The 17,264-nt window shown below is 37.1% G+C and overlaps 1 protein-coding gene across 2 annotated transcripts in view; it reads right to left on the reverse strand.

The window, feature by feature from the left end:
* Window positions 1–17,264, reverse strand: part of SHTN1 (shootin 1) — a 104,558-nt gene that overhangs the window by 41,908 nt on the left and 45,386 nt on the right. For both annotated transcript variants that reach the window (XM_022568658.2, XM_022568660.3), the window contains exons 8-11: window positions 16,666–16,760; window positions 6,086–6,232; window positions 3,581–3,734; window positions 1,684–1,783 (exon numbers count right to left, since the gene is read on the reverse strand). In XM_022568658.2, the coding sequence (XP_022424366.1) occupies window positions 1,684–1,783; window positions 3,581–3,734; window positions 6,086–6,232; window positions 16,666–16,760 (496 nt within the window). The remainder of the gene's footprint in view (window positions 1–1,683; window positions 1,784–3,580; window positions 3,735–6,085; window positions 6,233–16,665; window positions 16,761–17,264) is intronic.

Here is a 17,264-nt window from a genome sequence, read left to right on the forward strand (position 1 = left end):
CCCAAGTAAAAGAAAATTCCTCCTGCCTGACTGCCTTGAAACTAGGACATCTGCTCTGTCCTGCTTTTGACTCAAACTGAAACACTGCCTCTTCCTGGCCTGTTGACCTGACTGAAACAACGCCACAGGCTCTCCTTGGTCTCCAGCTTGCTGACTCACCCTGAAGATCCTGGGACTTGTCAGCCTCCATAGTCATGTGAACCAATTCTTGAGAATACATTCTCTTTTTATGTATATGATGTGTATGTACACATGTACACACACACACACACACACACATCCTATTGGTTCTGTTTCTCTGGAGAACCCTGACTAATACACTAATATACCCTACCCTTTCCCCATGAGCCACACCTGGCCAGGACCTGTCCTTTTACTCCATTACTACAAAATGACCAAGGTAATGCCTTTTTCCTCTCTTAACTCTCTCCCATCTGTCCTCTAAGTCAAATGAGCAGGAAGAGGAGGGGAAAGCAATAAAGCCACTTAAAGAAGCCACAGGCTCTAGTCTTTTTCTTCCACTTCCACTTCTATCCATGATCTACTTCAGGGTAAAACAAACAGCTCAGGAACAAAGTTGGAAAACCTTGATTAGTGGATTCAAAGTCCACTGAAACTCAATACAAATGCAAATATACTTTTTTGACAAGAAAGTACTCCTTATCAAAAAATAAAAATCTCTTTCTACTGAGAAATTATATTTTATACTACTTAAATGCATCTTAAAATAAAAATCATTCATGTTATTCAATGAAAATTTTCTTTAATGGGCCTTATAAGAGTTCATGCTTTAGATATACATAGTCTGAGTCCTACTTTCATTTCTCAGTGTGACTGTAGCATGCTTTTTGAGAAAATATTCTATTTAGGTTATACTTTACTTTTAATTCTAAGGGCTCTCAAGGTTTCAGAGACTAAAAATTAAAGGCCAACAGCAAGATTATAATCATTTTTTAATAGTTATCCCTCCTCACAGACAGAAGTGACCTTTCTTATCAAGCTCAAAATTCTAGACCTCAGAAAAAAATCAAAGTGATGAATTTCCTATTATAAATGTCAAATTCAGAATATCTCTTACAGATTTAGCTACTCAGGACAGAAAGAATTTAAAATACCTGAAATTCTTTCAATTGACTCTTGGATCGATCACGTGTAAAAATTATTTTGCCTTACCTACTTCAGTGGCTTGAAGTAGATCTGTTAGGTTTCTGTTAGTTCAGTACTTTTATTTTTTAAATAACTGAACAAAGCATAGCTTTTCAAATTCAAGTTAGTGAGAGAAAAACATGAAAACGTTCTGGAGAAGCTCAAAATTCCTTGATCTTCCAGTTAAAGGAAATCCTAATGATATGGACTGAAGTTTTAAAACTGAAGTATCAAAAAAATTTTTTTAGATGTCTAGCTCCTTGGTTTGGAACATCCACATGAAATCTAAACATCTACAACAGAAGAACACTGTAGGCCACAAGATGTCTTTATATGTTACAAGAAAGGAATGATATACTGGCCTTCAGAAAATTCTCTGAAACACCTGCTGATATCTTTCATACTTTTTACCACCACGCCCCTCAAAATGATGCATCTAAGCCCGTATTGCTTAAAAAGGGTACCAACAGCATAAACTTCAGTTTCTCTGACAAGGACTAACATTTGATGCAAAGCAGTCTTCCTGGACGTGCTTACCGGATAGGATTTGGAGGGGGAGGAGGAAGCGGTGGTGGAGGAGGAGGTGGGGGAGGTACCGAATTCTCAGACTGGTTCACCCGTTTCTGGAGTTCATCGACTGCACAGAGAGCAAGCATTCAGAAAAGAGCTGAAATAAGCAACTTAACACCTTATATACATGTAAAGGAAAAAACAACCACTCTCAAAATCAAGTTCTTTTATTAAAGCAAAGTTAGAAATTTCAGTATGAAACTGCAGAACCCTTTAAACTTTTTATCATCAGTAAGAGAGACCTTATATATGTTACAAAAAATTTACCATCTTTTTGCTATATATACAAACTATGGAAAAGAAAAAATAAATCAAGACAATGGCTGGATGGGTGGGAAGTAAGGATTGAGAGTAGGCTGAAGAAATATTTGTTAACAATAGAATTTACTACTCAAACACTAAGAAATTGTTAATACTTGACTTTTAAAGTATACAGACCAAGAATTAATTTTAAAGATGACATTTAGTAATGAATTTTAATAGCATACTTTCCTCCTCCACTTAATCTCCTTCAAAAACTGCAAATCCTAGAGTTCTTGATTTTAACCAGACTCAGACTCTCAAGTGTTTAACTCAGAAACTTTTTGCTCTTTGGAAGAGCATTCTGGAAATATAATTTATTCATTCAAGCCATTAATGAAACAAGTTCTTACTAAGCTCCAACAATGTGAAAGAGCCTATGCTCAGTGCTGCTCATGACACAGTTCCTGACTTCAAGAAACTCAATTTGAATTTATATCACAGATGTGAATGCCTCTAATCGGGCTCTAATGGGCTACAGGTACTGCACTCAAGAATAGCTCTCCCTCTGCGCAGTCACTCTACTTTCCATGACTGACTACCCTAATGATTTGTGCATTTGTTTTTACCGTCAACACTTAAATAAGCAGTGGGGGCCAGGCTCCCTGACACCAAGAATCCTCTAGTTATTTCATATGCATGTGTCTGTTTCTCTAAAGGGAGTTTGAGATCCTCATGGACAAAAGGCATGGTTTCTTTTCTTCTACATTTTTTATAGCACCCTAGGATACTGGGTATGGCTGGGTACACACACAGCAGACAATAACTAAAAAGAATGGACTACTTCTTAATTTTAGATCAATTTCAAAAAATAAATTGTAATTCACTTTCATTGTGGATTAGAAAGCATTGAATATTTTTTAAAGGAAAAAGCCTACTTGATTTTTCTGTACAGATTTCAAAATTCTAGTATAAAATTAACCAAAAATATCTGAAGTGAATATTGAAGCTGTTATAAAGGGAACAACCTGCCCCCTTAAATTACCTACTTTCCAACAGAAACTTATTACTTATCCCTGAGTAGTAATCCAACTCACACATTCTTGTTAAGCCTTCTAGAACTGAATGAATAAATCGTTTAAGTAACTCCTGGTGTTTTAAAAGTTTTTCCATTTAATATATATATTGTTGCCCATTTTATCGTTAGGTGTGATACTGAAAGTAGTATTTCATGTGCATAATTAGACATTGAAAATGAAGGTAGTATAAACCTAAAAAGTTTAATTCTTTTTAAAAATGCACCCTAAAATGAATAAAATAAGTATTTAACGAACATTCATCTCTGAAGCCCTGAGAAATGCTGAAGTTTTGGTCTCCCCACATTAATGATATCTCCGTCTCTTAATTCTGTATGTGATGCTCATAAAGGCTGTGAGTCCAAAACAGAAATCTAAATATTTGTGAATCACATGATTACAGCGACCGTTCTAATGAATTACAATAGTCAGAAATGAAGAAATTTAAAACAAATCTTGGTATTTTTCTATAGCATTTAGTAAATGTACTGGTCATGAGAGATTCACACAGTAATAAGAAGACATAATAGGCTACTCAGTGCTTTTACCGGAATGCTTTAAATTTCTAGCTTTCTCCTCAGAATTCTGATATTTCAGTTCCAATTCTTTTTTATCTTCTTCTAGAAGCTCCAGTTGCTGTTTGAGGTTGTGCATCTCTTTGCGGAGAGTTTCATTTTGTAGCCGCTCTTCTAATTTTTTGACCTATAAGTTATAAACAGACTTTTATGTGGTGACAGTTTTTCCTCTGTCAAGGAAAATAAGGGGAAAAATAAATGTTTCCCTTTTACTTTGCACTTCATAGCAAAGAGATTACAATTCATCTTAAAAACTACACAAATCCTAGGATACAGATAATACTTAAGATCACTATCAGCAATGTAATTCAGTATAAATTTATTGAAGACTTATGTCCCAGATAATTTAATTTTTAAATGTGAGTAGAAAAAGTAAAATGTTCATTTAATTTAAGTAACAAATTCATTTAAAACAGATTAACGCCTTTGTGCCCATTTTCAAAAGAAAAACTCAGGTAATATTAAAAATTTGGTGGGACAACTTGGTAACAAATATCAAAAACCTTAAAAAAATATAAGGAAGAAAAGACCCTTGATTCGGTAATACTACTTTTAGAATTTGTGAAATAGTAAGACAAGTGTTCAAATACATTAACTAGAATGTTCTTTATAACAGGGAAAACTTGGAAATAACCTAAATGTCCACCAATATTACTGATTTAATAAATTATAGTTATGTTCGTTAAATGAAATACTATGCAACCACTTAAAAATCACATAACCTCACTATACACTGACATGGAAATATATATTACCAAATGAAAAAAATCAGGTTATAGAACCATATGCTTCGCATGATTCCGTTTAACCTATATTCATAAAACTACACATTTATATAAAGTTTGGATATGCACCAAAATATGGGATTTTTAACTAATCTTAATTTTCTGCTTTAGCTTTTTCTGTATTTTAAATTTTTGTTTTATTTTAATCATAAAAACAACACAGCTGTGTTTTAAAGATTGCTGAATCTGCAAGGGAGCTTACAGACAGGTAAGAAATATTTTCAATCACATACCTGAAAGATTATCCAGAATAATTGTATAGTATAGTATAATACGTTTAGAAGTACTGACTGCTATAAGTTCATTTGTAACTTTTACCTAATCTTCAGTACCTTTCCCACTACCCCAACAAGGAACATACACAACAATTTAGTCCCATCCTCAATACAATTTACTGGGCTCTTGCACGCATTATTTACTAAATGAATTAACTACAGTAGTAGAACTTTTCAGAACCAGAATTTCTAACATAAGCTAAATAAAAATAAACCTTCTTTCATTCCCTTCATTTGAAAAGGTAATTCCTGGGCTTCCCTGGTGGCGCAGTGGTTGAGAGTCCGCCTGCCGATGCAGGGGACGTGGGTTCGTGCCCCGGTCCGGGAAGATCCCACATGCCGCAGAGGGGCTGGGCCTGTGAGCCATGGCCACTGAGCCTGTGCATCCGGAGCCTTGCTCCGCAACGGGAGAGGCCACAACAGTGAGAGGCCCGTGTACCGCAAAAAAAAAAAAAGGTAATTCCTGCATATGGGGACAAAAAAAATTATTTCCCTTCCATCCTACTCCCCAGGCCTCTTTCCCAGGGGCAAGCACAGTTACCACGTATTCATCTAGAGGTTCTCTACATATACGCCAACATTTCTTATGGAAGAAAAAAAAATTAACTCTACCTCACAACCAACTTGGTAAAAACTCCAGGAACTTCCAAGGATTAAATGTCAATATTGTTGCTGAAAGAGACTTCGACAGGTGGTAACAAATGGCAGCTAACAGCCTTTCCTTCACAAACTAGGTACACTGTAAGTAGTATAAACACTGATGTAATTTTTCTCAAGTGGTTTCTTTAATTTGAAAGGCTTTGTTCCACCTCTTCGCCTCACCTCCTCTCTGCCTCTCTTTCTCACCCACCACCGTGACTATCCTTTCTGCCTAGCACATACAGGTAGGCTGTGTCAGCTGGAATAGCTCTACTCATACAAACTGAAATAACCACTTAAGTCTTTAAACATAGATCTGTGCAAGTTTACAAAATCACAAATTTTCCCTAAGCAAATAATTACTACTAACATGGACTTTTCCTCCCTCTTTGAATAAAACCTATGCCCTCCAACAAGCTCTTTGAGACCACTACACAATACACTCTCCTAGTGTATGCAGTCTCCCAAAACACAATCGGCTCAACTTGGAAATGTGGATTTCCAAACTGCATTATCCAAGCTCTTTCTGAGTTGTATCTCTTTCCCTCGCTTCTTCTGACCCTTTGGACAGTTTAAAGATCATTATAAAGCCTACAGCAGTGCATAAATTTTAGTTGGATACTATAAATTAAATTCATTTGGTAGTTATTTTTTCTAAAAGGTGAAAAGACTGGAAAGACTTAGTCACTTAGGCAAAACATGGAACTATGAGCTACTGGACTGACTCTTCTCAATCTAAGTATGTGTGTGTATTAAAACTCCAGGAGAAAATCTGGTACCTTTTGTTGATGCTCAATTCTCTCTTCTTCAAGGAGCTGTATGAGTTTTGCATTTTCATCTAAAGCTTTCAAAAGCTGCTGGTCAGGAGCAGAGTTCTGTAGCAGAAGGTGGCTTTGTCTCTTTAGCTTGTTTTGTTCAATGAACATCTGCAAAAGTTAATTATAAAAATGTATATACCAATCATTCTCACACACCTCCTCAACTGAAACTGCAACAAAAGGAAAAGTATGTGGGGTTTTTATTAAAAAGTTAAAGGCAATTTCTGAATTATAGTATAATGATTTTAGAAGTAATGATTGCTATGATTTCATTCATAACTTTTATATAATCTTTAGAACCTTTACCCTTGCCTCAGCACAGTATATATACAAGAGTTTAGTCCTACACTGCAGTTTTTAATAATTTATTATTGCTTTAAAGTACATTAGTACTAACAGTAGCAGCTAATATTTATCAAGAACTTATGCCAAGTACTCTAATAAATATTTTATACACATTATTTTAATCCTTACATCAATCCTGTGAGTCGAATGTATCTGCAATGAAAAGCTAAAATGTACTAAACACTATGGGATAGATACAGTGGCAATCATTTTACATACATTTTATCATCTAATCCTTAGAACACCACCGTCAAGTAGACACTATTATTACCCCACTTTTACTAATAAGGTAACTGAGGCGCCGAGGGGTTAAGCAGCTTTCTCAAAGACACAAGTGAGTAGCAAAATCAGGATTTAAACCCAGATCTGTCTGATTTATAAGCTCACGCTCTTAACCATCTGGCTAATCTCCATCCTCTGCTATCTACTAGACCTAAGATTCTGTCTTAAATTAGTTTTTCCCCAGTGACGAAAGTAGTTAACAGTAAGAGGGTAAAGAGGAGAAGGAAAAAGGTATATTAATATTTACTGAGCATTTTATAAAACAATTTACATATATTATTAACTTCATCTTGACAACTTTACATGATTGAAGGCAACATTATTTTCTATTCACCCATTATTTCTTTTCCTTAATACCCTACACAAGTCAGCCAGTGAGTGATTCCAAGCATGAAATGTTTTTCAAATTCTGATATCAGGCTTATCTTACAGTAGAGCAACAACATTTTCAAGTGAAATTTACATTCTTCCTCCATCTAACACCTCATTTCTCTGTAAGAATAGGTATAGACAGAGCGTGAATGAATGTGTGCACACGCACAAGTGCCAGGCTGGAGAAAAGTGAGACGGGAGGTGTCCACACGCTAGGGAAGAGTAATCAGTATTACATCATAGTATCTTAAACTTGAGATCAATGGTTTAATTGAAATGACTTATTTCAGGTTACTATTATTTTAAAAAATTATTTTTAATACATTTTTCCCTCTTAAAACTTAACTGGTTCGGGTCCCTTGCTGGTATCTTAGAAAATATCTCAGAGTCAACATGAAAGGCCAGCAAAAAGCAGCTGACGTAAGTGACATTCTCTGGCTCCCCAACAAGTGAGGCCTTTTGCCAAGAGAGCTCAGAGGCCAGGAGCAAACAGAGAGGAAGCAGTCAGCGAGGTTGACCAGGACAGAGGTGGGAGCTCAGCGCTAAGACAATGCAGGGCACAGGTGACCATCAATGCCAAGGGTGCTTTATTACTCTCCCTGCCCTGCTTCTCTGTACTCTGGTTCTCTCTTGGGAAAAGGGATAGATCTCCTGTTCTGTGTAACACTAGGAAAACTTGCTTAACTTTACATGATTATAAATTATCTCAACTCTGTTATTCTGGAGAGAAAAGAATAAAGATATGTCTTAGGGGTGCTAACAACATGAATTTCTTTTGGAAAACCCTGTAACAATCCCTAAATTACAATATAAGATGAAAAGAACATACAGAAAAGAAATTCCTTTCAATAATAATGGTAACTTGAAAAATACTAGTCACTAGACTACCTTTTACAGACTTTAAGATACTAAAATAAAACACTAAATAATGCTTTTTCTAAGATGTATTTAAAGAAAATTCAGTTACCAAACACTTATGAATTTGGTTTTTAGCTACGGTAAGAACTTGTTGGTTAGAGTTATTAAGTTGGTCCCTTACCAGACAAATAACATCATTGGTATCAGAATTTCAGAGAAATTCTCCTAAATCTTTTCGAAGAATGAGAAGAAAATGTTGTGTTATTAATATATAATTCATTTTTTCCAAAATGACATTAAAATATCATCATCTGAGTTGTCTGAAAACAACACGAATTACATAATAGTTTCACAGTATACTGGGACTACATGTTGAAAAAGGTATCCACACCATTAAACAGAGAAAAGAAAAACTACACTAAATAGCAAAAACTATATACTCAAAACGTACAGGGAAGTCATCAAAAATTGAAATTACGTTGAGGAAATACAAAAACTTAACATAGCTAGGAAGACAACTCGTTGTTTCTTCCTTGTGGGGGATCATGTTTTTGATTTCAGGGTTTATTTTTTATTTTTTTATTCATTTATTTATGGCTGTGTTGGGTCTTGGCTGCTGCCCGCAGGCTTTCTCTAGCTGTGGCAAGTGGGGGCTACTCTTCGTTGTGGTGTGCAGGCTTCTCATTGTGGAGGCTTCTTGTTGCAGAACACAGGCTCTAGGCATGGAGGCTTCGTTAGTTGTGGCACATGGGCTCAGTAGTTGTGACACGTGGGCTCAGTAGTTGTGGCACATGGGCTTAGCTGCTCCACAGCATGTGGGATCTTCCCAGACCAGGGCTCAAACCTCTGTCCCCTGCATTGGCAGGCGGATTCTTAACCACTGCACCACCAGGGAAGTACTGGTTTTGGTTTTTAATTGGACAAGTGTGAACAGAAGTAAGGAAGAAATGTTCAATTTTTAATTTACACATTTGAGAATTGCTTGTATGTTTACAAGGTATATATCTTCCTTTTGTAACTAAAAAGGTAAACTAAATTAACTTCAAAAATTGATTTCTGAGCAGAAGCAAGAAGAAATACAATCCTGCAGCCTGTGAAACAAAAACCACATTCACGGAAACACAGACAAGATGAAAAGGCAGAGGGCTATGTACCAGATGAAGGAACAAGATAAAACCCCTGAAAAACAACTAAATGAAGTAGAGATAGGCAACCTTCCAGAAAAAGAATTCAGAATAATGATAGTGAAGATGATCCAGGACCTCAGAAAAAGAATAAAGGCAAAGATCAAGAAGATGCAAGAAATGTGTAACAAAGACTTAGAATTAAAGAACAAACAAACAGAGATGAGCAATACAATAACTGAAATGAAAACTACACTAGAAGGAATCAACAGCAGAATAACTGAGGCAGAAGAACGGATAAGTGACCTGGAAGACAGAATGGTGGAATTCACTGCTGTGGAACAGAATAAAGAAAAGAATGAAGAAATGAAGACAGCCTAAGAGACCGCTGGGACAACATTAAACGCCATTCGCATTATAGGGGTCCCAGAAGGAGAAGAGAGAAAGAGAAAGGACCAGAGAAAATATCTGAAGAGATTATAGTTGAAAACTTCCCTAACATGGGAAAGGAAATAGCCACTCAAGTCCAGGAAGCTCAGCGAGTCCCATACAGGATAAACCCAAGGAGACACACGCCAAGACACATAGTAATCAAATTAGCAAAAATTAAAGACAAAGAAAAATTATTGAAAGCAGCAAGGGAAAAATGACAAATAACATACAAGGGAACTCCCATAAGGTTAACAGCTGATTTCTCAGCAGACACTCTACAAGCCAGAAGGGAGTGGCATGACATGTTTAAAGTGATGAAAGGGAAGAACCTACAACCAAGATTACTCTACCTGGCAAGCATCTCATTCAGATTCGATGGAGAAATCAAAAGCTTTACAGACAAGCAAAAGCTAAGAGAATTCAGCACCACCAAACCAGCTCTACAACAAATGCTAAAGGAACTTCTCTAAGTGGGAAACACAAGAGAAGAAAAGGACCTACAAAAACAAACCCAAACCAATTAAGAAAATGGTGATAGGAACATACATATAAATAATTACCTTAAACTTGAATGGATTAAATTTTCGAACCAAAAGACACAGGCTTGCTGAATGTATACAAAACCAAGACCCATCTATATGCTGTCTACAAGAGACCCACTTCAGACCTAGGGACACATACAGACTAAAGTGAGGGGATGGAAAAAGATATTCCATGCAAATGGAAATCAAAAGAAAGCTGGAGTAGCAACACTCATATCAGATAAAATAGACTTTAAAGAATGTTACAAGAGACAAGGAAGGACACTACATAATGATCAAGGGATCAATCCAAGAAGAAGATATAACAATTATAAATATAGATGCACCCAACATAGGAGCACCTCAATACATAAGGCAACTGCTAACAGCTATAAAAGAGGAAATCGACAGTGAACAAAATAGTAGTGGGGGACTTTAACACCTCACTTACACCAATGGACAGATCATCCAAAATGAAAATAAATAAGGAAACAGAAGCTTTAAATGACACAACAGACCAAATAGATTTCATTGATATTTATAGGACATTCCATCCAAAAACAACAGATTACACTTTCTTCTCAAGTGCACACAGAACATTCTCCAGGATAGATCACATCTTGGGTCACAAATCAAGCCTCAGTAAATTTAAGAAAACTGAAATCATATCAAGCATCTCTTCTGACCACAACGCTATGAGATTAGAAATGAATTACAGGGAAAAAAACGTAAAAAACGCAAACACATGGAGGCTAAACAATACGTTACTAAATAACCAAGAGATCACTGAAGAAATCAAATAGGAAATCAAAAAGTACCTAGACACAAATGACAATGAAAACACGACGATCCAAAACCTATGGGATGCAGCAAAAGCAGTTCTAAGAGGGAATTTTATAGCTATACAAGCCTACCTCAAGAAACAACAAAAATCTCTAATAAACAATCTAACCTTACACCTAAAGGAACTAGAGAAAGAAGAACAAACAAAACCCAAAGTTAGCAGAAAGAAAAAAATCATAAAGATCAGAGCAGAAATAAATGAAATAGAAACAAAGAAAACAATACCAAAGATCAATAAAACTAAAAGCTGGTTCTTTGAAAAGATAAACAAAATTGATAACCCATTAGCCAGACTCATCAAGAAAAAGAGGAAGAGGACTCAAATCAATAAAATTAGAAATGAAAAAGGAGAAGTTACAACAGACACCGCAGAAATACAAAGCATCCTAAGAGACTACTACAAGCTACTCTATGCCAATAAAATGGACAACATGGAAGAAATGGACGAATTCTTAGAAAGGTATAGACTTCCAAGACTGAACCAGGAAGAAACAGAAAATATGAACAGACCAATTACAAGTAATGAAATTGAAACTGTGATTAAAAATCTTGCAACAAACAAAAGTCCAGGACCAGATGGCTTCACAGGTGAATTCTATCAAACATTTAGAGAAGAGATAACACCCATCCTTCTCAAACTCTTACAAAAAATTGCAGAGAGGGCTTCCCTGGTGGCGCAGTGGTTGAAAGTCCGCCTGCCGATGCAGGGGATACGGGTTTGTGCACAGGTCCAGGAAGATCCCACGTGCTGTGGAGTGGCTGGGCCTGTGAGCCATGGCCGCTGAGCCTGCGCGTCCAGAGCCTGTGCTCCGCAATGGGAGAGGCCATGACAGTGAGAGGCCCGCGTACCTCAAAAAAAAAAAAAAAAAAAAAAATTGCAGAGGAAGGAACCCTCCCAAACACGTTCTATGAGTCATCATCCTGATACCAAAACTAGACAAAGATACTACAAAAAAAATTAAAGACCGATAACACTCATGAATATAGATGCAAAAATCCTCAACAAAATACTAGCAAACAGAATCCAACAACACATTAAAAGGATCATACACCATGATCAAGTGGGATTTATCCCAGGGATGCAAGGATTCTTCAATATATGCAAATCAATAATGTGATACACCATATTAACAAACTGAAGAATAAAAACCATATGATCATCTCAATAGATGCAGAAAAAGCTTTCGACAAAATTCAACGCCCATTTATGATAAAAACTCTCCAGAAAGTGGGCATAGAGGGAACCTACCTCAACATAATAAAGGTCATATACGACAAACCCACAGCAAACATCATTCTCAATGGTGAAAAACTGAAAGCATTTCCTCTAAGATCAGGAACGAGACAAGGATGTCCATTCTCACCACTATTATTCAACATAGCTTTGGAAGTCCTAGCCATGGCAATCAGAGAAGAAAAAGAAATAAAAGGAATACAAATTGGAAAAGAAGTAAAACTGTCACTGTTTGCAGATGACGTGATGCTATACATAGAGAATCCTAAACAGGCCACCCGAAAACTACAAGAGCTAATCAGTGAATTTGGTAAAGTTGCAGGATACAAAAATAATGCACAGAAATCTCTTGCGTTCCTATACACTAATGATGAAAAATCTGAAAGAGAAATTAAGGAAACACTCCCATTTTCCATTGCAACAAAAAGAATAAAATACCTAGGAATAAACCTACCTAGGGAGACAAAAGACCTATATGCAGAAAACTGTAAGACACTGATGAAAGAAATTAAAGATGGTACAAACAGATGGAGAGATCTACCATGTTCTTGGGTTGGAAGAATCAATATTGTGAAAATGACTATACTACCCAAAGCAATCTACAGATTCAATGCAATCCCTATCAAATTACGTGGCATTTTTTACGGAACTAGAACAAAAAATCTTAAAATTTGTATAGAGACACAAAAGACCCCGAATAGCCAAAGCAGTCTTGAGGGGAAAAAATGGAGCTGGAGGAATCAAGACTCCCTGACTTCAGACTATACTACAAAGCTACAGTAATCAAGACAGTATGGTACTGGCACAAAAACAGAAATATAGATCACTGGAACAAGACAGAAAGCCCAGAGATAAACCCACGCACCTATGGTCAACTAATCTATGACAAAGGAGGCAAGGACAGACAATGGAGAAAAGACAGTCTCTTCAATAAGTGGTGCTGGGAAAACTGGACAGCTACATGTAAAAGAATGAAATTAGGACACTCCCTAACACTATACACAAAAATAAACTCAAAATGGATTAAAGACCTAAATGTAAGACCAGACACTATAAAACTCTTAGAGGGAAACATAGGAAGAACACTCTTTGCCATAAATCACAGCAAGATCTTTTTTGACCCACCTCCTAGAGTAATGGAAATAAAAACAAAAATAAACAAATGGGACCTAATGAAACTTCAAACCTTTTGCACAGCAAAGGAAACCATAAAGAAGATGAAAAGACAACCCTCAGAATGGGAGAAACTATTTGCAAATGAATAAACAAAGGATTAATCTCCAAAATATACAAATAGCTCATGCAGCTCAATATTAAAAAAACAAACAACCCAATCCAAGAATAGGCAGAAGACCTAAACAGACATTTCTCCAAAGAAGATATACAGATGGCCAAGCACATGAAAAGCTGCTCAACACCACTAATTATTAGAGAAATGCAAATCAAAACTACAATGAGGTATCACCTCACACCAGTTAGAATGGGCATCATCAGAAAATGTACAAACAACAAATGCTGGAGAGGGTGTGGAGAAAAGGGAACCCTCCTGCACTGTTGGTGGGAATGTAAATTGATACAGCCACTATGGAGAACAGTATGGAGGTTCCTTAAAAAACTAAAAATAGAATTACCATATGATCCAGCAATCCCACTACTGGGCATATACCCTGAGAAAACCGTAATTCAAAAAGACACATGCACCCCAATGTTCACTTCAGCACTATTTACAATAGCCAGGTCACGGAAGCAACCTAAATGCCCATCAACAGAGGAGTGGATAAAGAAGATGTGGTACATATATACAATGGAATATTACTCAGCCATAAAAAGGAACAAAATTGGGTCATTTGTTGAGACGGATGTATCTAGAGACTGTCATACAGAATGAAGTAAGTCAGAAAGAGAAAAACAAATATCGTATATTAACGCATGTATGTGGAACCTAGAGAAATGGTACAGATGAACTGGTTTGCAAGGAAGAAGCTGAGACACAGATGTACAGAACAAACGTATGGACACTAAGGGGGGAAAGCGGTGGGGGGGAGGGGGGGTGGTGGGATGAACTGGGAGATTGGGATTGACATGTACACACTTATATGTATAAAACTGATGACTAATAAGAACCTGCTGTATAAAAAAATAAAATTCAAAAATTAAAAAAAAAGAAAAGCACTGTCAAATACTCAAAGTTTGGCAAAATGAAAATAGGAAAAAAAAATTGATTTCTACAGCTCTACACTGTACACTCCAACAGGGCAAGGATCATATTTGCTTTCTTCACCATTATATTCCCACTATCTACACACTGTCTGGCTTACCAGATGTTTGCTGAATGCACTAAAGAACAAAATGCAAAAGTGGTACTTCTCTAGTTAAGCTAAGTCGTGTAGTTATCTGTTGAAAACCTGAGAATTTGTAAACCGTGAAAAGGGAAGATATACTAGTTCTAATCTATCTTTTCTTCTCACTACTGTGTAGATCAAACCTAGATATTGTACAATCATTGAGCACTGTTGCAAATACTTATGCTACCAGTAATGTAAGTGCCACCGCTCTTGCTTTCCCTCCTCAAACTTCTCTCTCCTCATTCTGGGTTAACATGTCAGTATTATTGTTTCCACCAATCACTACCAAGTGGATGGCAGACTGAATCATTTATTCTTTTTTTTTTTTTTTTTCCTGTGGTACGTGGGCCTCTCACTGTTGCGGCCTCTCCCGTTGCGGAGCACAGGCTCTGGACGCGCAGGCTCGACGGCCATGGCTCACGGGCCCAGCCGCTCTGCGGCATGTGGGATCTTCCCAGACCGGGGCATGAACCCCTGTCCCCTGCATCAGCAGGCGGACTCTCAACCACTGCGCCACCAGCGAAGCCCTGAATCATTCATTCTTAAAGGAATCTTACTTCTTCCATCTATCCTCTCTGCTACTGCATGGCCTTCAAGTTTTTCTTTGAGCTGCTTTGTATTCTAACATCATTCTACAAACAAGAAATGGAAAACTGAAAATGTCTCTCAAAATAAGACCCTAGCATTCAGGTCAAAATCAGCCAACATTTTCAGTTTTGCAATGGAGGCATCTTCACATTATCTCTAGTCTCCCTCCCCTCAACTATTTATTTAGTTCCTTTTTTTTTTTTTTTTTTTTTTTTGCTGTACGCGGGCCTCTCACTGTTGCGGCCTCTCCCGTTGCGGAGCACAGGCTCCGGACGCGCAGGCTTGGCGGCCATGGCTCACGGGCCCAGCCGCTCTGCGGCACGTGGTATCTTTCCGGACCGGGGCACGAACCCGTGTCCCCTGCATCGGCAGGCGGACTCTCAGGGCCACCAGGGAAGCCCAAGTTCCATTATTTATGTATGCTGCAGCTTTTTCCAAAGGGCTCTTACACACTTCAATTTTTTTTTCTTCCTTCCAGGAAATAAGAGAACAATACTTACTCACCTTTCATTAAACTCTCTGAGTAAAATGAATCATAATATTTGAAATCAGATCCTCTCGGCCTAAATCTTTTGTATAGTTCATTGCTAGCACAGCTACATTCAAGCACAGAAAAACTCCTGCACAAAACCATAATCTGATCTTCAAATGTCATTCCCATAACCCCATGCTTTGTCTTCCTTCTACACCTAGAATACGTCCACCTAAGAATGTTTTATATTTCCTTAGCTACTTTCCTTGAACCTACAGTATGCACACAGATTCAAAATATTTACACATGATGGAAATCTCATGCAGATCAGCTCCATATCATGAGCTGTTACAGTTCAGCCAACTGGTGCCTCATCATTTCCCTGGAAACCAGTCCCAGAGCCATGGAATACCCAATAACCACATGGCAACAAAGTTAAGGCCAGAACATGAGAAGCTCAAAGGTTATCTCTAACATGAGAGGCAAGTCATTACTCTGGTGAAAGGCTCAGATAATGGATGTGTAACATGACAATGTTCCACAGCAAGCAGAAGAATCAACTCACATAATGAGAGCACTGAATAGCAGCTGAAGAGAAATACTAATACCATGATATTGTTATTTCAGATGGTATACTGAGATGTAACCTAGATTCTTGAGGTCTTGAGGCTACTGGAAACATGCAAAAATCCTGTACTCAAGCTGGACTTTCCCTCACAAGTTATGGGATGGGTATCCCTAAATATAATTTCTTTCCCCGACATACCATTTTATAGTTTACAAAATTCTTTTGAAAAATTGTGCCATTTGATTTTAAAATCCACTTGGTTAGGTTAGTAACATCACCCATTTTATAGATGGTGAAAGTGAAGCCCAAAGAGGCTAAGGGACTGCTAATAACTGCTAGTAACATACAGCTACTAACTGAACGACATGGCCAAAATTTAAACCCAGATCTTCCGACACCAAGTTCAATGAATTTGATACTATTCCACAGCTCCCTAAATCAGGTGATTCGTAATTCAAAGTGACTGCTTATTCAACCTCAAAAAATATTTTAATATGTCACCTGCAAAGTTCTTTAAAATATAAAAATAAAATACAAAGTCTCTGCAAGATATTTACCTCTTGTGCAAACGACTCTGCTTTCTTTCGAAGGTCCTTCTCCAGTTCCAAGTTCACTTGCATTTCCTCATACTCTTCTACTGCTAGCATGGACACTTGAGAAGACAAGGAAAAGAAAATGGACAATACGCCACACAGATTATCAGGAATACGGATGAAAAATGGTGACGAAAGATTCCTTATTCAGGCATATAAGCACCCACATTCATTGCTGGTTGGAGTATAAATTGGTAAGACCTTTTTAGAGGGCAACTTGGCAATATGAATCTAAAATCTAAAACTATTCATACCCTTTGACTCAACAATTCCACTTTTAGGAATGTATTTATTCTTCTAAAAGAATAAATCATGAACATATACAGAGATTTAATTGCAAGGGTGCTCTGTGCATCATTGCTGAAAACAGTGAAATAATCTAGATGGTCTAACACTGAAGGATCAGTTAAGTAAAGTATGCTGTGTACAAGAAATATTCTGCCATCAAAATTACATTGTAGAGGCATATTTACTGAATGGAAAGACATTCATGATATATTTTTAAAATGAGTTCATTTTTGTTTTTTAAAAGCCACATACAAAACACGTCAACAAGGATTTCA

This window comes from Delphinapterus leucas, chromosome 16 (genome assembly GCF_059928025.1).
Source record: "Delphinapterus leucas isolate spDelLeu-1000000601 "Yukka" chromosome 16, BTC_Dleu_Yukka2, whole genome shotgun sequence".
NCBI lineage: Eukaryota > Metazoa > Chordata > Mammalia > Artiodactyla > Monodontidae > Delphinapterus > Delphinapterus leucas.